Raw genomic sequence first — 25,103 nt, 5'->3', positions numbered from 1 at the left:
AAAATTTATATATTTCAGCATATGATTATCTTTTTAAAATGTGAAATTTTTATTCTATCATTCCTTTCAAATGAGATGAATTTTTTATTTTATTTCATTGGCTACTATAACAAAGATCGTGTTAGATGGTTCTTACCAATCAGTAGCATCATTTCTGGAGAAGGCAATGGCACCCCACTCCAGTACCCTTGCCTGTAAAATCCCATGGGTGGAGGAGCCTGGTAGGCTGCAGTCCATGGGGTTGTGAAAAGTCAGACACGACTGAGCAACTTTACTTTCACTTTCATGCATTGGAGAAGGAAATGGCAACCCACCCCAGTGTTCTTGCCTGGAGAATCCCAGGGACAGGGGAGCCTGGTGGGCTGCTGCCTATGGGTTTGCATAGAGTTGGACACGACTGAAGCGACTTAGCAGCAGCAGCATTTCATGTCTTAAAGAACAAAACAAAAAAGGCTCGAGTATGAGCCAGCATTGTTACTTATAACCTTCATAGTAATTGAAGGAGCTTGGAGCCCTTCCCCTCAGGACCTTCTCTGCCAGTTCTTAAGACTCTCTTATTATGTGCCAGGCACCACACTGTCCTCCAAGTACGTACCATCTCCCTTCATCCACTCAGCTTTCTCCAGAGAACCAGAGCCAATAGGAAGATAGATAGATAGATATAATTTAATACAAGGAGGCTTAAAAGTCCTATCATCTCCAGCTGGAAACCCAAGAAAGCCATTGGTGTAGTTCAAAAGCCTGAGAACCAGAGTGCCTATTGTAGATTCCAGGCCAGGTTTGAAGGCCTGAGAACCAGCAGCACCAAGGGCAGGAGAAGATCAGTGTTCCAGGTCAAGCAGTCAGGCAGGGAGGGAGTTCCACCTTCCCCAGCCCTCTTGTTCTATTCTGGACCTCAATGGAATGATGGTCACCCCTATGGCTGATCTCTTCCAGAAACAGCCTCACAGACACACCCAGAAATCATATTTAACTGGCTATCTGGGCATCCCATAGCCCAGTCAAGTTGACACATAAAATGAACCTTCATGCCTTCCTACTTTACAGATAAGGAAACGGGGGGTCAGGGAAGCAACTCTGCCTAGGGCATGTAACTATGAAGTGACAGTCAAAATATAGGCCAGGCTATGTGACTCCAGAGCCTAAAGCTTCACCACTCCACTAGAACACATCTAAAACACTCACTGGGGGACTTCCCTGGTGGTCCAGTGGTTAGGACTCTGCACTTCTACTGCCAGGAGCCTGGGTTCAGCCCTTCACTGGGGAACTAAGATCCCATAAGCAGTGCAGCATGGCAAAAAAAAAAAAAACAAGAACAATAGCAACAACAAAAAAGCTTCATTGGGTTAATGGTAAATTACTATACACATGTCAGCTGGTAAATTTAATTTCTAACCATTGAACTAAGGTCTGAACTCATGAAACCTGTCAGTATGATGTCTGGGATTAAAAATATCACAGCTTTTGTATTAATTTCCTGTTGCTGCTCTAAGAAGTAATCTCAGTTTAGTGACTTGAATAACACACATTGATGATCTTACAGTTTGTTGTGCGGGTCAGAACTCTGAAATGGGTCCCCAGGGCTGAAATCAGGTGTCAGCAGGGCTCCGTTTCTCCTGGAGGCTCTGGAGAGAATCCTTACCTTGCTTTTCCAGTTTCTGGAAATGCCCACATTCCTTGGCTTTTGACCCTTTCCAGCAGTGTCGTCACTCTGACCTCTGTTTCTCTCCTCGCATTTCTTATGACCCTGACTCTTCTGCCTTCTCTGATAAGGACTTTTGTGGTTACATTGGCTCCACTGGACTAATTGGGTTTAATCTCCCCATCTCAAGACCCTTAACTTAGTTGCACCTGCAAAGTCCCTTTTACCATGTAAGGAAACATATTCATGTATTCTGGGGATTAGGACATGGGGGACATCTTTCCGTGCTAAGTTGCTCAGTGATGTCCAACTCTTTGCAACCCTGTGGACGGTAGCCCACCAGGCTCCTCTGTCCATGGGATTCTCCAGACAAGAATACTGGAGTGAGTGGGTTGCTATGACCTCCTTCAAGGGATCTTCCCAACCCAGGGATCGAACCTGTGTGTCTTATGTCTCATGCATTGGCAAATGGGTTCTTTACCACTAGCACACCTGGGAAGCCCCGGGGACACTGTGGGCAGGGGGTAGGGGGGGTGGCGGGGGCTATTATTCTGCCTATCACCCTTAGTTACACTCGGACCATTTTTAAACTTATTAAAAGAACACTGATGAAACCACAGACCTGAGGAACCTTATCTCCTTCTTCCACATCCGTTTAATGCTCTTAATTTTTTCCCTATAAATTTAGGACAGAGGTGAAAAAAAAATTAAGAGAAAAGTCTATTACCGTATTACTGAATATTTACTACAATATTGACCCCTTGACAAAGCCCATCTGAAAGGCGCATTCTCTGTCGATGTATAAGATTAAAAGGAAAAAAAGGATGTTCTTAGGGTTAAGTGTGGCTTTTAATCTCTCTCACTCTCATATGCTTCCTGGAATCCTTGTAAAAGCTGTGAGCTTCTCCACAGGAGAACTTGTATCTCATGAACAGCCTGGTGAACTATGCCATGCAGATTCAAAACCATTTTCTTCTTTGTATTGCAAAAAGAAATGATTGCTTTAATTATAAGCATGGCTATCAATTCTTCTAAGACACTGTTAAAAATATAATGTGAATATTTGCAGTACTCACTTCTGAGGAGTATTTGCCTTAATATGTAGTTTAACTGGAATTCTTAAGCACCTGTTTCATTCCTATGTGCTCTGGCTAAAAAAAGAAAATTTCATTCTACTGCATTGTTAGTTATTGCATGCTTTGAACTGTATATTGGCTTTTGTTACCAGGTTAAAATGCTAGTGTGTAACGAATATATGTAAGCTGCAAACCATTCTAATTCAGAAGTTCTCAAACTTTACCAGGCATAGAATCACCCAAAAGGCTCGTTAAAACACAGATTACTGAACACCCCCCGCCCCCGCCACCACCCAGGATTTTTGGATCCTGTATATGTCTGGGATGGGGCCCGAGAATTCACGTTTTTAGACAAGTTTCTAAGTGATGCTGATACTACTGTCCCAGGGATGACACTGAAAATCTATTAATAAATTCTCTCCTGAACAGTGTGAAAATAAATTAACTAGCTATATAAATGCACAGAGTCTAATAAATAAATTGGTAGATAATTTGCCTGGGTCTCTGGGCTTTCCTGGTGGCTTAGCTGGTAAAGAATCCGCTTGCAATGTGGGAGACCTGGGTCAATCCCTGGGTTGGGAAGATCCCCTGGAGAAGGATAAGGCTACCCACTCCAGTATTCTGGCCTAGAGAATTCCGTGGACTGTATAGTCCATGGGGTCACAAAGAGTTGGACACGACTGAGCAGCTTTCACTTCACTTTCACTATCACCTTATTGCTTGATTTGATGTTCTAGAAACTACCTTGTTGCTAATATTGAACTGAATGTAGGTTACCTGCCTGGGATCCTGGGATTCCAGTGTGACAGATGTTCTTGTCCTGGAAGGTGCTAGTAATTAGTGACGAGTCTATCCTCCTAAGTGACTCAAAGCCCCCTAACGTCTCTCACCTTGTTTGCTTCCTCTATACCATCCTACTTCACAGGACTGTTGAGGGAATTAAATGACAGCCTATGTGACAGAGATTTAAAAACTGAAAAGTATCGCCTGGGGATCTTGTTAAAATGAAGATTCATATTCCATGTGTCTGGAGTAGTGTCTTGAGTTTCTGCACATCTAACCAGCTCCCAAGTGATGCTTGGTCCATGCACGCCCTTTGGGAGGCGAGGACAACTTACTTTATCTCTCTTGATAATAAGTCCTTAATCTGTGCCTTATTTACATTATACAGTTATGTCTCCTTGTGTGTTTTTCATATGTGTATGTCTGTTTGTATATGTGTGTGTGCTTAATTCATGGCGAAATCTGTTGTTCAGTTGCCCAGTTGTGTCCGACTCTTTGTGACCCCATGGACTGCAGCATGCCAGGCCTCCCTGTCCTTCACTATGTCCTGGAGTTTGCTCAAAACTATGTCCCAGAGTTTGCCCATGATGACATAAATTACCTAAGGAGAAACACTGGGTAGTCTAAATTATCATCATCCACCACAATAAAGAAGTAAAATATAATTATGCATTAGTATTAGCAGGATGGATATGTACTAAGAATTAAATCAGTGCTTCTAGGGCTGACTTAAACGTGGACCTAGATTTCAGTTAAAGACTTTTTAAAAGGTTAAAGTGTCTATGCTTTGTCTTGCCCTGACCCTAGGAAATGATTTCAGTCTCATCCCAGCTACTATCTCTTTCATTGCAGGTGAAAATTGAGCTCCCAACACAACCTCATGAGAAACACCATATTCTGTTTTCTTTTCATCATGTCACTTGTGACATAAATGCGAAAGCCAACGCCAAAAAGAAGGAGGCACTGGAGACACCAGGTACTGACCAGAAGCAGTCCGACATGGCCATACATGTCATCTCTGGGACTTGAATTGGAAAGTAGTTGAAAAGCTCTGGTTTATTTAGAGTTTTTAAACTAAGTTTTGTATTCATAAATGATAAATAACTTTCTTTTTACTCCTCACCGTGAAGGTGTGTACTGAAAAGTTTTCTCTCTGTTTTTCTTTTATAACAGTTGGATATGCTTGGCTTCCTTTGATGAAAGATGATCAGATAGCTTCTCAAGAGTATAATATCCCAGTAGCAACAAACCTGCCTCCAAATTATTTAAGCTTTCAAGATTCTGCAAATGGGAAGGTACTGGGTAGCATATAACTTAAGAGAAAAGATACATGGGCTAAATGGCATGAGGTTATCTTCCATCAGCTATTTAAATTAATCCCACCTTAATGTATTCATCCATTGTAATTAGGAATCAACTGTACCTGTAATATTTCAATACCTTGTTTTGTTTGTGGCCAGTAGAAATGATCTATTTAAAATGATCCCTTGATATCACATTGATATCATTTACTAATACTGCGAAATGTATTTGCATCTCTCATTGTCCATCTCAATGTGAGACTAATGGATCAAGGTGGCAAATTAACATAAACTAAATAACCTATTTATTGACATTTCCTTTCTCTCAAATTGCCACAGTGACAGTAACAAACTCTTTTTTGCAGCACACTGGGAGTGACATTAAATGGGTCGATGGTGGTAAACCACTTTTCAAAGTATCGACATTTGTTGTATCAACAGTGAACACTCAGGTGAGCATGTTATCCTGATACTATCCAACTGCAGACCAAAATTCCAGAAGTGTATTTATCAAGATGACGCTTCCCTTGGAAGATGGTTTGCTTCCAATGACAACAACCCAAGTGTTAAAAATATGAAACATTTAAAATTAAAATTGTGGACCTTTCCCTTGAAACTCAGTCTAATTTCCAATGCCTATCCAAGCTTCCTCTCATGGAGCAAAGGCCATGAAGTGGGCAAAACTGTATCTGAGAGCCACTTTGGTCAACTTCGGACACTGACTTTGGACAAGTCACTTCACCCCTGCAATCCCATGTCCTCATCAGGAAAATGATAACAATAAACGAAAATCTCCACCTAAGATTGTAGTGAGGCTCAAAATAAGAAACTGCATGTGAAAATGTCTCATGAACTACAAAATGCTGTACACAGGGAACATTACCATTGTCATATTACCATAAAGCTCACCCCTTCCCTTGCAAGGCAGCTTATTTTAGCACATTGGGAGAACTTTTATGATACTGATTATAAACTACAAAGCAAGCTGTTGCCTGTACCTAGAATAAGTATTGCTCCTTTCTTAAATTCAGTGTGCATTTGGTTGTTGTAGTTGTGTGTGTTTGGTTCTGTTTCTTTTTTGTGTGTTTTTTAATTTTTTTTTTTTTTTTTTTTTTTTTTTTTTGCTTCAAGCTGCTTTAGCACATACTTGGTTGCTAAGAAAGTGAAATAATCCAGCATATATTGGATCAAAATGTCTTTCCATAACCACTGGCGCCTCAAGTCAAATTGAGTCCTCTTCCCCAGTCCTGTGTCATAACTCCTTAAATACATCTTTTCTCTGATGCCATCAGCCTCAGTCAAGTCGCACAAGATGATCGTTCTCCACCAAATCCTGCATTTATATATCTCAGAATCCTGAGTTTCTCTTTGTCATGCTTCCAGCTACTTTCCTCCAAACAGCTCAGGTCCCTCTGTGACTCACCGTTACTTACCTTTCTCTACATCAGCTTCCACTGCCCACACACTCGTCGCCCTGAGAGACACCCTCCTTCCTCCATAGCGGTATTTATGTCAGTTTTTGAAGACTCAAGGTCCTTTCACGCACTGTGCCCTCTGTCTGCTTCATTCCTCCAGGACACAGGGATTTTGTGACACTCCCTTTCCTCAGCCAGGAAAGCTATCTCTCTCTCTGCCTCCCCTCCCCTCATCAGTCTTTCAGCTCCTATCCATCCTTCAAATCTTGGTTCAAATATCACCTCCTCAAAGAAGTCTTCCCTATCTGCTGACCCCTCAGACATGCTGTATCATCTTGTCATATACCGTCTGACACCCTGTTTTCCTTTGAAGCACTTGTCTGATTGTGAGAAAATAGGTCTGTGTGGAAACTATGGTGTCGTATCTGTCTCAGGTGCATTATGGAAGGACCAGAGGAAGGGTGTGGGTTTTCCTTGCCCAGAGCTCTGTCCTCCGTGCCAGCGGAGGATCTGACAAATAGCTTTCACTAAATAATTCTTGAATAAATAACATGAAACTGAAAATATTACTTACTCACACACACTGACCTGTGGGGAACTCAAACCACAGATGCCCCTCTAGAGCTGACAAATGCCAGAGAAACACCCAGAAGAGTGTGAAAAGTCAGAGTGCTAGTTTCTGAGTCACGTCTGACTCTTTGCGACCCCACAGACTGTAGTCCTCCAGGCTCCTCTGTCCATGGAATTCTCCAGGCAAGGATACTGGAGTGGGCTGCCATTCCCTTCTCCAGGTGATCTTCCTGACCCAGGAATTGAACCTGGGTCTCCTGCATTGCAGGCAGATTCTTTGCCACCTGAGCCACCAGGGAGTCTGTATCCCACTTCCTGACTATGTAACCTTGATCCCCAGCATTTCCAACATGACATTTGCTTCAGGAAACAACATTAAAGGACAGATCGGTTTGCTCCAGCTGCCATTAGAAAATACCACAGACGGGGTTGCTTAAACAGAAATATATTTTCTGACAGTTGTAGAGGCTGGTTGTCTGAGATCAAGGTGTCAGCCGTATTGTCTTCTTCCAAAGCCTCCCTCCTTGGCTTTCCTGGGTGTGTCAATATCCAAGTTTGCTCTTCTGTAAAGACATCAGTCATATTTGGACTTAGGACCACACGAACTCCATAATTACCTCTTTAGAGGCCTTATTTTCAAATATGGTTACAACCTGAGGTACTGGGAGTTGGGACTTCAACACATGGATTTTGGAGGGGACACAATTCTGCCCCTAACAAAGGAAAGGAGTCAACTTTTATTTCACGATGGCAGATGGACTTCCTAATTTTTTATTAACACTGGCATTTTAAGTCTGAAAGTATCCCTGTGCATATTAAACTATACCCATTCTCGTGTGTATTAAAGAATAGTAAGAATAAATGATAGAAGTCTGTGGAAGAAGCAGGAACAGGAAGATGATAGAAGAAAATTTAAGAAAGAAAGAAAGGAAAAAAAAAGAGGGAGGAAAGGCGTAGGAACAGAGCCGAGAGAAGCAATTCTCTAGCCGTTGTCATGTGGCCCAGAAGAAAACAAATCTCTGAGAATGAAATAGGAAGGAGAGCAGACTTTGTGGTTCAGGTCAAGCCCTCAGCATGCCAGAACAGCTCCGGAAATGAGAGGTCTGTCTCTCTGCCTCCTTGGTAAAGCACCTCACACCAAGTCATCTGCCCTACAGAAGGACTCACCTCCCATCACCATGATTGTTACACAGCTTATGTGTCATCAGAAAAATCAATACTTTTTTTGCTGTTTCAGGATCCACATGTGAACGCATTTTTCCGACAATGCCAAAAAAGGGAGAAAGATATGTCTCAGTCACCTACCTCGAATTTCGTCCGCTCCTGTAAGGTAACATGACTTGCAAATAGTTGCAGTGGTCTCCAGGATGGAAATAGGCAAAGCAGACCTTTACATTTTGCATTGAGTAGCAAGCTTCAGGGTAATTATTCTTGAAGATTTTTAAATACCTTATCATTTCCAAGAGGAAATGATTTTACTTCACAGTTCCTAAAAGGTGTCTGTCTGTATAATGGAAGAGTAAACAAAGATCAGTTTCTCCAAAATAAAAATGGTTGAAAATCAGAGTCAATTGACTCTAAATTAGTTAATTAGTTGTAGAATCTTTGCAACATTTACCCTCATGCCTGTATGTCATGAGAAATGCCATGAAAAATAAAGCCAAACAAAGGTGAACTACTGTATTCATATTCAAGTCCTGATGAACATCAGTCGAATGTGCTTTAAATTTAATCAATGACCTTTTTTTTTTCTGTCCTGCCAATTTAACAGAACTTACTGAATGTGGAAAAGATTCATGCAATCATGAGTTTTCTGCCTATAATCTTGAATCAGCTCTTCAAGATTCTGGTACAGAATGAAGAAGATGAAATAAGCACCACTGTGACCAGGTATTCATAGCACAGCCTTGGGAGAAGAGATTTTATAAGCTGTGGTGACAGGCAACTCTAATTATAACTGAGTGGCTACATAACTGTGTATGCTTGCATTTTGTTTGAACACATATCTCAAAGTTAAGTATGTCTCACTCTTGAGTTCTTACCTTCTAATCATCTATTATTATCATCCAAGTGGAGTTTTAGACCTCTTTTTTAACTTTTCCTTTGTGCTTTTTAATTATACTTTTTTATTTTGAGATAGTTATAGAGGCACTTGCAGTTGTAAGAAGTAGTACAAAAGAGAGCTCATGTTCTCGTCAGATGTCCCCAATGGTGACATTTAGCAAAACTATAGGACAGTGTCAATCCCAGAATATTGACATTGAAAGAAGCAGGAGACAGAACATCAGCCTTCCCAGAAAGATCCCTCATGTTGCCCTTTTATTGACACACCTACTTCTTTATCATTTCGGTCCCCACCCCTTATAACTGCTGCTGCTAAGTCACTTCAGTCGTGTCCAGCTTTGTGTGACCCCATACGGCAGCCCACAGGCTCTGCCGTCCCTGGGATTCTCCAGGCAAGAACACTGGAGTGGGTTGCCATTTCCTTCTCCAATGCATGAAAGTGAAAAGTGAAAATGAAGTCGCTCAGTCGTGTCCGACTTTTCACGACCACATGGACTGCAGCCTACCAGGCTCCTCCATCCATGGGATTTTCCAGGCAAGAGTACTGGAGTGGGTTGCCATTGCCTTCTCCATATTCCTGGCAACTGCTAATCTTTTCTCCATCTCTAAAATTTTGTTACTTTAAGAATTTTATATATGTTATATTGAAATTTTATATGTAATATGAATACATATATTTTTATATTGTATTATATAGTTCATGTATTTATATAAGTTGATAAATTTATTATATAGTCTATTTTAAATTTATATATAAGTTATATGGATTTATGAGGGCTTCCCAGGTGGCACAGTGGTAAAGAATCTGCCTGCCAGTGCAGGAGACACAAGAGACACAGGTTCAATCCCCGGGTAGGGAAGATCCCCTGGAGGAGGAAATGGCAACCCATTCCAGTATTCTTGCCTCGAGAATCCCATGGGCAGAGAAGCCTGGTGGGCTACAGCCCATGGGATTGCAAAGAGTTGGACATGGCTGAGCAGGCACACACACACAAATGTGGAATTATATCATATGACAGTGTGTAACCTTTAGGAATTGGCTTTTTTCACTCAGCATAACTCTCTGGAGATTCATCCAGATTGTTACATCAATCAATAGTTCTCTCCTTTTTATGTGAGTAGTATTCCATATCATAATATGTTTAAAACTCACCCGTTGAAGGATAGCTGGATCATTTCCAGTTTTTGGTAGATTTGGGGTGAACATAAGTTTCCATTTCTCTGAAAAGAACAGTTGCTAGGTCATATGATAGTTGTATGCATTGGGTTTTTTTTTTCATATTTATTTATTTACTGAGCCTTAGTTGTGACACACAGGATCTTCGGCCTTTGTTGCGGCACACAGGAGGTTTAGTTGTGGCATGCATACTCTTAGTTGCAGCATGCAGGATCTAGGTCCCTGCCCAAGGATTGAACTCAGTCCCTCTGCACTCAGAGCTCAGAGAGCTAGCCACTTAGCCACCGGGCAAGTCCCATATGTGTTGGTTTTAAGAACATGCCGAATTATTTTCCTGAGTAGCTGTACCATTTTTTTCCCACTAAATCTTATTTTTCTGTTTATGTTCAGTTTTTCTTTCACTGTTCTCGCTGTAAATTTGCCTTCACTACGTTCTTTCAACATTACTAATCTGTCTGGTGACTTTAGCAAATTACAATCTTCTCTTACTAGAGATGGGGTTTTCAGTTAATTATTGAATCATATATTCCTGAAGTTCATTTTTTTAAAAAAAATATTAGTCACAGCATTCTGGAAAAAATGACTCTTGACATTGAAATATCTCTAGTACCTTCATAACTCCCACACATATTATTAGCCTTTTTCAGAAAAGCAGTCATAGCTCAGCTGGTTGAGAATCCACCTACAATGCAGGAGACCCTGGTTCCATTCCTGGGTCGGGAAGATCCCCTGGAGAAGGGATAGGCTACCCACTCCAGTATTCTTGGGCTTCCCTGGTGGCTCAGATGGTAAAGAATCAGCCTGCAATGTGGGAGACCCAGGTTTGATCCCTGGGTTGGGAAGATCCCCTGGAGAAGGAAATGGCAACCCACTCCAGTATTCTTGCCTAGAAAATCCCCATGGACAGAGGAGCCTGGTGGGCTATAGTCCATGGGGGTCACAAAGAGTAGGACACTACTGAGTGACTAAGCACAGCATCATTTTTAAAGTAAAGCTCTGAAACTAGAAAATTAAAACATCTCTAACATTTCTACAACCATCCAGTTCTGGAGCCAGATTAGAAGTCCCCAACTGTGCCTTCAGGTTGAAGTCTTTTCAGTATGAGTATATGCATCTGTTGACAAAACTCCTAAATATTTCAGCAGATAGAGCTGTTAAAATTCTGAGATATCCCTAAGCACTGCAGCCATGGAATAACTGCAAGTATTAATGTGAAGAAACCAACCTCTACCACCATTGCTACTGGACTCTAACCCAGCTAAGGAGGAAAACCCAAAACCTTACATTGTAGACTAAATACTTTTTCCAAAAGCACGTATATAACACCTCTAAGTTGGAAGACAAGCTCTTTAAAAACAGAATGTGATACTTAGAGGTTAAAGATCTTAAGTTTTAATAAGATACTAAAAACAATTCCTTCTCCAAAAAGACATTGTCAGCAGACACAAACTGTAATAACATATACAACTTGGGCCAAAATGTCTCCAATGTAATATTGCAGCCATAAGACATTACTTTTATCTTCTTGTTTAGAGATTTCAAGGTTGGAAATGGCTAATGGATGTTCTAGATACTGAACACCCGGTACTGAGTTTGAAATTGGTTCATTCATTCATTCAGTAATGATTAAGTGCCCAGCTTACCAAGCACTTCAGTGACAAACCAAGTGGTATTTTCCTGCCTTCTCCAGAAAGGCCACTCAACAGCTTTGCTCTTCCAGGGTTCTGACCGACATCGTGGCCAAGTGCCATGAGGAACAACTGGACCACTCCGTCCAGTCCTACATTAAGGTATGAAATTGCCACGTGGGCGTTGGTTGTGTCCCCTTGAGCTGTGTGGCTTGTCTCATTTCCTGTCTGCAATAAGTGGGGAGTTCCCCTCTGTAGCTGAATGGTGCCCACCCCAGTCATACTGAACTTTCCCTTTAGTGACTTAGAACTCCTTCTTTTTTGCATTAATGGGCTTAATGTATTATTTCAGTATATAAATAATGCATACATGTGCAAATGAATCTTTATATGGGGAGAAAAAGCAAAGAAAGAAGTGCAGGAGAAAACAAAAGTATGGTCTTTTGAAATCAACAGTAGAAATACATGAAATTCCTCTGTAAATTTAAGGAAGACGCCTCCTGTTGGTTTGTTGAATGTGCTGTGTTTCTTCTGTAATGTTTTCTTAGCTCTTTTTATTGTTTTCTCAGGCATTATTTCATTTTCCCAGTTACTGTGTATTTGTACCTGCTTCTGGTATGTTAAGTCCTTTCTCCTCCGGCATGAACCACTAGCCCATCCCATCGGTGTGCGCTGCTTCCTCCAGTGGCCTTCGTCAGATGTTCACTTGGACATGTTTATATTCCCATTTTCAGTTGGCCTGTGAATTTATGCCAGTGAACTTGTGATGATGTTTGCACATTATAGTTCCAGCCTAAAGGTGATCTTCTTGAAGGAAAAGAAAAAACCCATCCAGAGATAAATAAAAGTATCTTATATTCCTTTATATAAATAAAGGAACTAAATTTCAATTTTTATGTACAGATTATCTCTTTTAAGAGACATAGAACTTTTTAATTAAAAGAAAATATTCCATGAATATATATAGGTAGACATATGCCCATGTAGTTTAGATGTCTAAAAAGGCAACCAGAGAAGAAATTTGGGGTCCTTTGTGCTAAAATTTTGTGACAGCAAGAAATAACTAAAAATTTTATTCTGGAGTGAACCCCTCTGAGATATTATCAGTGAGGAATTATTCCCATTACAGTTTCATATTAACATGTTTTTTATCTGTCAGAAAAGTTAAATGTCTTCCCAAATATCTAAGTATGAGTGTGTGCCCTTATATGCCAAAAATAGTCATTTCACAATAATTTCCCTATGGTATGATTTTACCCAATAAGGTCTACAATTCAATTGCCAAAGGCCAGTCCCACCTACAAATGCCTTTTTAGTTTGCTCTGTAAGACAGAGGCATAGCTTCCTTTTATAGGGTATTGATGAATTTACTGTTCAACAGAATCGTCTACAGAATTTTCATTCTCTCAACCCTTACCCCAATTTTCCATTTCAAGCTCCAGAGGGCATGAAAGGAAAAAAATTTCCCAGTTTCTATCATACAAAGTCATCTACTTTTCAACACACGTATTATTTACCTTGTTCCAGTAGAATTACCAAAAATTGCGTTTAGAACCCACTGATGTGACTATTTTTGTGATAGCCAAGGCTAGTTCCTGATGAGAGCCTTATATCAGCTCATAGAAGCAATCTGTAATGCTCTTGGAGTGGTGTCCTGGCAGTGCTTCCTGGAGCAGTCCTTATTTTTAACCAGGATATTTAAAAAAATCCTGACGAGACCATTTGATTTTATGATGTAGGAGGATACTTACTGAGTTTACTTTGAAGTGTTTTCTCCAGTGGACCACATTTTGTCAGTGTTTTAAATCCAGAAATACACCTACGTGGATTTTCAAGCTGATGACAATTCCTAAAGATGTTTCATAACATAATTTCATATGTCTAAAACAAATACAGACAAATATATATAACCAACTAAAATTTAATCTGGAAAAAGTACTAAAGTAGAAAATGGAAAACTAAATTCTAGTTAGGGTTAGATCGTTAACTCGGAGTGATCAGCCTGTCTAAACCTCACATTTCCTCTCTGTGAAGTGAGATGAGTGGATGAGATGAACATCCAGCTATCTGACTCTGTGATTTGACTCCTGCTATATATAGTACATGGCTGACAGTCTGACCTTGACCAAGGAATCTGATTTTTTTTTCACCCTTAATGGAAAAAATTATTTTCTAACATATACAATAATATTAAGCTCCACACCTAAGAGTTTAATGAAAACTGGGGTCAATACCTGCTTTGATGTCTTTGCAAAATGTGATAGTTGATATAGTTCATACTTATTCAGAAATATGCTAAACACCATTTCAAGTTCAGTGGTGCTAAATGCTGCTAACTCACTCCATCTACAATATCCAAAATGTACACATACACTCACCATGTCTTTTTCAAAGATGTATGTCTAAAGTTGATCTAATTAGATACCATCGTTTATAGCAATTCATGGGATTGACATGGTTTAGCCAAAACTTAAAAAATTTTCAGAGCTAGTCAAAATGCCCTTGGAGCTAAGTTACTGTGCATGGGATTAGATAGTTGATTACATTACCCTCATAGGAGTCATAATCCATGAGGGGGAAAATTGTACTACTCTTGATTTTAGCTAGTTTCATGCATCTCTTAGCCTTATTCTTCTCCTTTGGGATGAGCCTGGAGAAGTCAGACGCCTCAGGAGATTTAGGCATCAATGTGCTATGAAGTCAAAGAAATAACTATAGACCCAAACGCAAAGTGCCTCTGCTTTGTTTCTTGTCTGTCTTCACCCTTGACGATAGTGAAGTCCAAACTGTGAATATTATAAAGAAATGACCTTCCTTGAGGCAAACCCAACTCATAAGTAAAACATCATAAGCATTTTGTATTTTAAATATATGTGCATGAATTGATACTTAAAATATATGAAGAAATATGGAAGACTAAACCATGACATGCACTCACTGTGCCAACAACCAATCTTTCAAGGAAAAAGCCAGCAGCATTTGTTATCTTACTGACAGCCAATGTTTATGAACCTCTTGGTTGCCGCGTCTCAGCATGAGGTGGTAGTGGACCCTGGGCTTGTGGGCAGTTCTCCTACTGGCCTCTGGAAGGCACCAGTTTCCCCACTTGGCTATTTGAGTGGGTACTCTACCCTTTCAGGATGAAGAAATGCTACCATGCCACCCACCTGTTGCCAGTGGAAGGAAGGAGAAGGGGAAAGGTGCCCTAAGTAGGTGGGTCAAAGCCCTCCATGTTTCCTTGAACCCGCTAAATTGCTCTCTGATCTTCTTTTTGATTTCTACTAAGTGTGTCAAGGAGAGCTTAGGTGAGCAAGGCTCTACCTCTACAAAGCCCTCAGTAGGAGCAGGTGTGTATTACACTTATCATTGGGCCTTCATTTATTTCATGACAAAATCTGGCATGAGCAGATAATTTTGAGACATGAGTTATTCATGGAACATAATTTTTGACCCTTTGTTTTTAAGTCTTTAATTTTTTTTTCACTGTTTGGATTTTCTTCAGTTTGTGTTCAAGACTACGGCATACAAGGAGAGAACTATACATGAAGAACTGGTTAAAAATATGACTGGTCTTTTACAATCAAATGACTCCACAACAGTCAAGCATGTCCTGAAGGTAAAGAATTTAAAGACGGGCTTTCATTGGGATGGCTTACACTCAACTCTGAAGGTGATAGGAGTCATTGATTTTTATAGATCATTTCTCTTATGGTTTCTGGTGTAAGCTTCATGTTGGAACAGTAGCATGTGACCCCATTGACTGTAGCCCACCAGGCTCCTCTGTCCATGGGATTCCCCAGGCAAGAATACTGGAGTGGGTTGCCATGCCCTCCTCCAATATTAAGAGAACAGATCATCTTTAAAAGTAGAATGGACTCAGGTCCTTTGGCCTAAAGGCAAAATGAATGACTCTTAAGAATGACCTGTAACATTCAAAAGTACTAAGTGTACCCAAAATAAAGTTTATGGGGTTTTTAGGCACAATAAGAGGAAAAATACCAACAAAAGGATTAATGATATATTAATGAGTAGCCTGACAGCAGAGAGGAGGCAGAGAAACAGCTACTCTTTTTCCCCCAAAAGTTGCAACACATGCATTTGTAGTAACATAAAAGATGGTGAGGAGCTTATGAAGATATAACTCTAAGTTATTATAGACTTGTGAATGTAGTCCCCTGCTAAATTAATTATCTATCATGACTTGACAGATAGATGATTGATGAGTAAGTAGCTAGAGAGGGCTGAGACTGGATCAATAAGCATCAGCATTTCACTAAAATCAAATTTGTCTAGGTCAAGTGGCTTGTTTGTTTAAATTTAAATTAGCTGTATGAGCATATTCATTCAACTTATCCAGCAAATATGTTCCAAGTGCCTTCCATGCAACAAACACCATCCTCACCATCCTTGGCACTTGATATGCATATAGAGAATAGAATAAAAATCTCTGCCTTTGGGAAGTTTACATAGTACTGCAAGATAAAAAATAGTAAATGACCCACATAATAGCAAAGTTAATTAAATTGCATGTTCAGGGACTTCCCTGGCTGTCCAGTGGTTAAGACTCCACGATGCCAATGCAGGGGGCTCAGGTTCAATCCCTGATCAGGAAATTAAGATCCCACATGTGGGAAGGAGAGGTTGAGATGAACTGCAAGAGTTGCATTGACATATATACACTACCATGTGTGAAACAGATAGCTAGTGGGAAGCTGCTCTGTGACCCAGGAAGCTCAGCTTGATACTCTGTGATGACCTAGAGGGGAGGATGGGGTGGGGGGAGGGGAAGGAAGCTCAAGAGGGAAGGGATGTATGTATACATACAGCTGATTCATGTTGCACAGCAGAAATTAACACATTGTAAATTAATTCTAATTTCTTTTGTTTTAAAATTAAAAAATTAGTTTTAAAATTTTAAAAATCGATTTAAAAAAATCCCACATGCCAGGCGGTGTGGCCTAAAGATTAAAAAAAAAAAAAGTCTTGTGAGGTTTTAAAAACTGTTGGGAAAAAAATGCATGTTCAGCGGTGAGAAGTAGCATGGGAAAAGAAAATATCAAGCAGGTAAGGGCATGAGGAGCACTGAGGGCAGAGTGAGGTTTACAGTTTTAAATAGAGTGGTCAGGATAGAGCTGTGGAGAAGGAAAGACCTCAGCAAAAAATGTGAAGGGGGTGAGAGAGCTGGAGACGTTTAGGGTAGAACATGAAAGGAAGAAGGGAAAACATACAGTATTTGTCGTTCTTTGACTTATTTCACTAAGCATGTAATGCCCTCCAGGTCCATCCATGATGTCACAAATAGCAAAATTTTAGTTCACTTATATGTGAACTCTAAAAAATAAGCAAACAAGTGAGTATAAGAAAACAGAAACAGGCTTAGTGATACAGAGAACGAACTAGTGGTTATCTGAGAGGAGAGGAGTGAGGGGAGGGGCAAAATAAGTGAAGGGGATTAAGAGGTACAGACTGCGAGGTATAAAATCAACTACAACGATGTAATGAGGAGCACAGGGTATGTTGCCGGTATTTTATAATAACCTTGAGGAGTGCACTCCATAAAAATATTGAATCATTATGTTGTACACCTGAAACTTACATAATATTATTAAGTCAACTGTATTTCAATTAAAGAAAATAAAGATTGAGGGGAAGACCTGTATAATGTCGTAAGGCAACAGCCCACCTGGTGGACATACCTAAAGGATGGCAGGAAGGCCAGTGTGGCTGGAGCCACGTAAGCAAAGAGAGGAGGCAAGATGAAGTCAGAGAGGCACCAGGAGGTTAGGCGGGTAGTGTAAGGCCTGTGGGCCATTGCAAGGGCTTTGGCTTCCCCTGGGAGAGAAACTGGGAGCCATGAGAGGCCTTTGAGGGCAGAAGTGACTTGAGCTGACCGTGGTTCAAAAGGATCTCTCTGATGACTGCAGAGAGAATAGACTGTAACGGGGTGAGGGTGGGGACAGGGTCGCTGGAGAAGGCTGCCTACCTGGCATCCTTGGGTGTTCTTTGCTGCTGTGAGTGCTCAGTTGTGTCTGACCCTTCATGACCCCATGGACTGTAGCCCACTAGGGTCGTCTGCCCATGGAGTTTTCCAGGCAAGAATTCTGGAGTGGGGTACCATTTCCTTCTCCAGAGGATCTTCCCAGCCCAGGGATCAAACCCACATCTCTTGTGTCTCCTGGATTGGCGGGCAAGTTCTTTACCACTAGCACCACCTGGGAAGCCCTGGGTATTCTTTGGCCTTCTCCAAGTGCACCCCTTCTCATGAGACAAAGTGTGAGGGTAGTCAAAAGGAATGCCGCCTGGAACTATAAGGATTCCTAGGAGCCCCCACCTTTAGAGCTTGTAGGTTTATTCCTGGGCCTGCTTACACCTCTTTATAAGTCCATATTAAAGAGGGAAACTCTTGTTGCCTGAGTGTAGCCCCAGACCTAAGGCAGGAGCAGCGTTTGGTGGGAGAGAGGAACTGTGGGCAGGAACTGTGGAGAGGTTTGTGGGCAGCGCTTGGGCTTGCAGGCTGGACAGTCACACCAGGTGCCTCAGGGCAGGACGGAGCCCCGGGTGAGAGGAAGGGGGGGGGCCAGGGTCATGCTCTTCCTATGCTCCCACATTCAGGTACAGTATTCCAAACTGTCATGAAGTTGTATTTGTCAAGGTAGGAAGAGCCAACATACTTGATTTAACACTCTGTTAGCTTTTAAATACTTAAACATACAGCTTCCATTTTTACTCGCCTCTACCCATCGTAATGTGAGGGGTGGGCCTGCTACAACATTTAGTTTTGTTTAAGGAATACAGGTAGAACAGCCCATGAATAAGTATTTCCTAAGATGACTGTCTAATCAGCCATGTCAAATAAGCCAGTTTCTTGTGTTATACAGTCTTTGAGATGACTGGGAAACAGAAATATCTGGCATTTACATTTCCCATTAGAACTTTGCTAAGGATGATCCTAACATAATGGAGACTATATTATTGTTCTGATGCATTTAATTTCAAAGAATACATTCCAAGATAAAGATTTTATAGTATCGCATGTTGTAAAGAACAGAATTATCATTACTTTGCTGTAAGATAATAAATTTCTGATTGTCTTTTCTTTTCCTAACAGCATTCCTGGTTCTTCTTTGCAATTATCCTAAAATCCATGGCACAGCACTTGATTGACACAAATAAAATTCAGGTAAGATCATATGTAATAAAATAGCATCCAACAATTATGCTCATGAATATTCTCTGAATAATGAATATGCTCTTATTAGTTCCACTTTTATTTGTTTTATAAATCTTACTGATTTATGCTCACTGCTTTAAGAATTTTTTTATCTGGACCATTTTTAAAGTCTTTATGGAATTTGTTACAATATTACTTATCTTTTATGTTTTGGTTTTTTGCTAGCAAGGCATGTGAGATCTTAGCCTCTCCCAGAGAGTGAGAGTGTTAGTCAGTCAGTCATGTCCAACTCTTTTCGACCCCATGGAGTGTAGCCTGCCAGAGTCCTGTGTCCATGGAATTCTCCAGGCAAGAATACTGGAGTGGGTAGCCATTCCCTTCTCCAGGGGATCTTCTCGACCCAGGGATTGAACCTGGATCTCCTGCATTGCAGGCAAATTCTTTACTGTCTGAGCCATCAGGGAAATCCCTTAGTCCCCCAGTCAGGGATCGAACCCACATGCCTTGCCTTGCAAGGCAAAGTCTTAGCCACCGGACCACCAGGGAAGTCCCTGCTCGTTGCTTTCTATGTAGGAGACGTGATTGTTGTGTCAGGACAGGTCCTTCAGAAGCAGATGGAAGGACAAAGTTAGAAATGCAAAAGGACTGTAATGGATAAAAGGACAGGCAAAAGGACTAGGGAAGTCTGACACCTGTGAAAGGAGATGGCAAAGGAAGGAGGATTGACTGGAAAGAGCCTCGCAGTGAGACAGTTTTAGCTGGACCAATGGGCTGTCTGAGAGCAAAGAATGTTCACAAGGAAAGTCCTGCATTGGGCAGATGATCTGACTCTGGTACCTTTGCAAGCTTGGAGCAGCCAGCAAAAATGTGACCTTGGTGACCTTGGCATGGTCTCTTGAGTGCATCCCCAAAACTCCGTAGTTGTTTCTTTCATCATAGCAGATTTTGTCTCAAAGGGATATCTGAGCTGTGCATATCTTTGGCTGCTGCCTGTGGTCCACGGTCCACAGATTACACTACATTTTGTAAATGTCTCTGATTCTGCCCCTCGATAGCTTCCCTGGGCCTCTCTTCCTGAAAAATGGAGGCTAGTGGGATTTGATTAACTGTAGCCTGTTACTATGGCTGGCCTCAGGACCATACATGGTTCTCATCGCCTCCCTCCTCTGCCATCCATTCTAGATTCCCCTCACCTTCAGCCAGCAGCTCTGAAGGTCTTGGTCACTTATCTGTGTTGTGGCCCAAACGCTCATTCCAAAGGGGTCCAGAGTGGTCTCAGCCTTTGGAAAATAAACTCTACTCTACTTAGACCATTTGTAGTTACAGTTGGGTAAGAAGGATCAAGAACCACCCAAGTGGATTCCCTGAGTTCCGCACGTATTTCTCTCTGTTCTCTTTGTGGGTAAGACCAGGCAGAAACCTCAGACACTACACCTCCTTCACTGGGAGAATAAATCAGAACAGTATTGCATGGGGTGGGTATAGTAGTGAATAGCAAATTGTCTTCATTTATACTCTTGGTGGGGGAGGGGCAGTATCCTAGGCCAAAACCTATAGAGCCCTTTGAAGAAGGACTTTAGAATCATTACATTAGACACTTACTCAAGCTGCAGTACACTTTCTTTGGGACCCTGTCTCCTTTTCAGTCAGTGTGTACCAGATTTGAGAACTGACTCAGGTCCAGGAAGACAGAGGCCAAGTTACCCTTGGCCAAGCATCCAGTCAAGCATCTAGTGTGTGTTTACTGCAGATGCCAATTGTGTCAATACAAATTATACATTTAGAACAGGTAAATGGCTGGTGGTCAGATCTTTGAACCCAGTGGACCTGCTGCTAGCAGAACTTAGGACTACTTTATTAATCCTGTGAGTTTCTACTCTAAGCGGGTAGACATGATGGTATTTTGGTCTCCAGATATCAACATCAATTCAGATCCTGTGTCCACTAGTGCTTCAAATGTTTGAGTGTTGCCCCGAGTGTAATCACCTAAGAAAATCCTACAGGGTCCTTTGGAGAAGGACTTTAGAATCATTACATTAGACACTTACTCAAGCTGCAGGACACTTTCTTCAGGGACCCTGCCTCCTCTTCAGCCAGCGTGTACCATATTTGAGAACTGACTCAGGTCCAGGAAGATGGAAGAGTCATGGCTATTTGTTGGAACAGAGATCCTTGTCTTCTGACGGTCCGTTCTTGTCTTATTGGTGGATATGAAGCAATGCCATTGTTGCCTGCTACCTGTCTTGTCCCTAGGGATTCCACACATCAGTAATCAGCCCTACAGCTTCCTGAGAGTCAAGCCCCCTTGGCTGCTCTCCAGACTTGTCATTTGTCTTGATCATCACAGCCACTGGTCCCTGGAGATTGGGTGCAATCACATGACCTCTGTATATAGCTGACCCTCATCCTCGTGGCTGTTAGTGAGCCAACACTGTATTTGTCTCTCCCACCTGCAGACGGGAGATACCACTGAATGTCTTAGGGATGTCAGTCCCTAATACCTTCTGGATGGCTTTGGTGCACAGTGGGTCTTCTGGGCTCATATTTCCATTCCTATATGTCCACTTCCCTCTGCCTTTTTCTTCCTTCCTCTATCATCTGCCAGGGCAACCCAGGTATTTTCATCCTGCTTAAAATGAGCCATCTCCAGGACTCAAGAGCCACCTAACAGTGAGTGGTCCATCCCCTGAATTCTTGTTTAAGCCCACATCCTGACAAAGTGCCCTCAACTCAGTGAATTTGAACTTATCCACTCTTTCATTCTGGCCATGTTGATCAAACACCCTCAACATTGTCTCAGTGGTACTCCCACTTGGCCCTTGCTAGTACATGCTGTGCTGTTTTGAGTTACTCAGTCGTGTCCAACTCTTTGCAGCCCCATGAACTGTAGCCCACCAGTCTCCTCTGCCCATGGAATTTTCCAGGGAAGAATACTGGAGTGGGCTGCCATTTCCCTCGCCAAGTGATCTTCCTGACCCAGGGATCAAACCCAGATCTCTTGCTTCTCCTGCATTGGCAGGCGAGTTCTTTACCACTACCACCACCTGGGAAACCATACCTGGCACATGCTAGCTAAATCTTATTAACTCCTTGGGGTATACACTCTTCCTTACCTTATTAGACTGAGCAGGTTCACAGCTGAGTTGAACTGGGGTATAACCCAGTTAATGCCCGGAACTTCAGGAGAGGAGGAAGGACAGCTCCCAAGGGGTCTGCCTGTTGCCTTGCAGGCTTCTGCAGCGTCTTCCCGCATGCCAGAAGTGCTACCTCTTAGTGGAGAGGAATGGGGCACTGAGGATTCAGGGGACTCTGCAGAGCCACCATCCTTGGGTTTTCCATCCACACCTCCAGCCCTCAAGTCTTTCCAAACACGGTCTTGACATAGCATAAGAGACCTGCCCTGGCTGCGCATCTAATCATCTCTAGTATTCCAGAACTCTGAATTCTTAAGTCCCATGCTTGCTTTTCAGCTGTGTCTGCTCTTCTACTCCCAGAGATAACAGCCTCCCACCTGGGAGCAAGAGAAAATCTAATATGATGATAAGGATGATTCCTGTCTCTCTGTTATTAAGCTCTATCAGGACACCTCAGCATTATAACCCTTGCTCTGCCATTAACATGTTAGATGATAAAAAAAAGACACTGAACATCTCACAGCCTGCTTTCCCATGTGTAAAAAGAACAGACTGAACTAAAATCTTTTAGTTCCCACTAGTATATATCTGCTCAGATCGATAGGTTACAAACATCCTATGAACAGCCTAAGAACAGAAGAACTTCTCATGGACAGCAGTTCACATTCACTGAGTCCACTTCCCTTTTCATGACCCTCTTCAGGAGCAGCCACCACACCCAGTTTTCTTCCAAGGGCACATGACCATCTAATGTTCTAACCATCTCTATGTATCACATTAGGAGTAGACCAGATGCCATCATTTGACTTAAAAGCATTCCCAATAAGCATCTCCCAAGCTATTTGCATTTTCTTTTTTAATTTTTTTTAATTGCGAAGTGAATGGCTTTCTTTGTTATTAAAAAAATATTCCACTATCAGGAAGCTTTGAGGAAGTCATATCCTCTAGTCTGGTCCTCTGAGAGGCAGATAGCACCTCCCTGAGACCCCTTTTTTGTCCAGGGCAAATTCCTATTTATTAGGGCTTTCCAGGTGGCGCTAGTGGTAAAGAATCTGCCTGCAATGGAGGAGACACAAGAGATGTGGGTTTGATCCTGGGGAAGATCCCCTGGAGGAGGCCATGGCAACCCTTGTGGTAAAGAACCCTCTGAGAGGCAGACAGCACCTCCCTGGCACTCCTGCTTTCTTATCCTTGTCAATTCCTATTTACTAGAAAATGCTGAATGCCTTCTCAACACTGAGCTCTGGAAGCGAAAGGTTGCTTGTATTGGCTGCATGTTTTGTTTTCCATCAACCCCTTATTCCTAACACAACTCCCAAATGCCTGAAACTCAGCCCCTGCATTCTGCATCTGGTCCTTGTGACCTCTGCCATATCATAGCCCAGGTTTTCCAGCAGGTTCCAGCTTGTAGCTGTGGATCCGACTGTCACCTCACTGCCTTCCTCCCTTTCCTGAGACAGAAAGCCCACCGTCCCCAGCTCAGCAGTTCTCCCCTCTCAAGACCATGGGATAGACTTCTGGAGAAGAATTTAAAACATTACTCATTGGGAATTCCCTGCTGGTCTAGTGGTTAGGACTCGACACTTTCACTCCTGGGGACAGGGTTCAATCCCTAGTCAGGGATACTGACTAGGATCCTACAAACCGTGTGGCACAACCAAAAAAGTTAAAAAATAAAAATGTTACCTGTGTATACCAATCACCATGTCTGGGGTTAAGAGTGGGAGTAGGCTTCAAGGGGAATTTGAAAGGAAGACAAAAAAAGGGCAGGGAGGAGGAACAGAGGAATTATCAAGGTCCAGGCTGTTAATGCATATCCCTGTGAAGAAAATGTCGGCACTGATGTGTTTAATGTCTCTTAGAGGACTAACAATGGCACCCCACTCCAGTACTCTTGCCTGGAAAATCCCATGGACAGAGGGGCCTGGTAGGCTGCAGTCCATGGGGTCGCTAAGAGTAGGACACGACTGAGCGACTTCACTTTCACTTTTCACTTTCATGCACTGGAGAAGGAAATGGCAACCCACTCCAGTGTTCTTGCCTGGAGAATCCCAGGGATGGGGGAGCCTGGTAGGCTGCCGTCTATGGGGTCGCACAGAGTCGGACACGACTGAAGCAACTTAGCAGCAGCAGAAGACTAACGCAGTGAAAAGAGAAAAACGACGATTGTGCTTTGATTATCTAAAACCTGATTGTTGTTTTCACAGGTGAATCATTTACCCTTATTTCTCAAGGGACATGGAGCAGAATGAAAAATGATGTATACAGTTAAATCCATTAGGTTTATTTGTTGTCAATTTAATTTTATTTCAGTAGTAAACTTTGAATATATACAGAGAGTAACCATGAGATTCTTAAAGTGACAGTCATTTCCTGGTAAAAATGGCTAAAAAAAAGCCAGTCGAAGCCAACTGCAGCATTCTGTAGTTAATCAGTGTTTGTGCTCTGCAGTTTCTCTAATTTTAGCCTCCATGGTTTTTATTCTTGCATCATGGAAGGTTGAGTGCTTAGATTAAGAAAATAAAGGTTAGTCAAACTCTCAATTGTCTGTTTCTGTCTATAGTGAAATTGCAAGTCTAATTTTAAAGCCATCTTGTAAAGGTGAATGAATCTTACCTATCTTGTGCAAAGAAATTGTATAAATTCACAAAGCAGTGACAGAAATGGGAAAACTCAGCTGCCTGAAATTTTCCGAGTTAAAATAGGAGGGGTAGATTTCTGTACCCAAGGGCACTCTTTAGGAGCCTATTAGGGTTTTACTCAGTGTGTGTTGTGTAATCTCACAGCAAACCATTTTTTATCTTATGGCAAAAGCGTTTTGACAGTGAAGTCTCACTGACAACTGTCATGGGCATATGCTAATACCAGAGTTAAGACCAGCCGGTATAGACTTCCATCTATAAGATGAATAATGTTTGCGCGTCTAATGAAAAACATGGTGATTATAGTTGATAGCACTGTATTGTATAATTGAAATTTGCTAGGAGAGTGGAACTTAAATGTTCCCTCCCCAAAAATATGTATGTGAGCTGATGGATGGCTTAATTAACTAGATGAGGGCTGGGGATTTTTTCACAATTTATTATGTGCATGAAAACACCAGAGTGTATGGTTTAAATATGTTATAATTTTGTATGTCAGT

General features: G+C 41.8%; 1 protein-coding gene across 3 annotated transcripts in view; it reads left to right on the top strand.

The window, feature by feature from the left end:
- Positions 1-25,103, top strand: part of DOCK10 (dedicator of cytokinesis 10) — a 305,174-nt gene that overhangs the window by 222,711 nt on the left and 57,360 nt on the right. For all 3 annotated transcript variants that reach the window (XM_055573609.1, XM_055573608.1, XM_055573607.1), the window contains exons 20-27: positions 4,354-4,477; positions 4,675-4,796; positions 5,168-5,254; positions 8,025-8,117; positions 8,559-8,677; positions 11,749-11,818; positions 15,159-15,272; positions 18,765-18,836. In XM_055573609.1, the coding sequence (XP_055429584.1) occupies positions 4,354-4,477; positions 4,675-4,796; positions 5,168-5,254; positions 8,025-8,117; positions 8,559-8,677; positions 11,749-11,818; positions 15,159-15,272; positions 18,765-18,836 (801 nt within the window). The remainder of the gene's footprint in view (positions 1-4,353; positions 4,478-4,674; positions 4,797-5,167; positions 5,255-8,024; positions 8,118-8,558; positions 8,678-11,748; positions 11,819-15,158; positions 15,273-18,764; positions 18,837-25,103) is intronic.

The sequence above is a fragment of the Bubalus kerabau genome, chromosome 3 (assembly GCF_029407905.1).
Source record: "Bubalus kerabau isolate K-KA32 ecotype Philippines breed swamp buffalo chromosome 3, PCC_UOA_SB_1v2, whole genome shotgun sequence".
NCBI classification, from domain to species: domain Eukaryota; kingdom Metazoa; phylum Chordata; class Mammalia; order Artiodactyla; family Bovidae; genus Bubalus; species Bubalus kerabau.
This window is presented reverse-complemented; position numbering and strand designations above follow the sequence as displayed.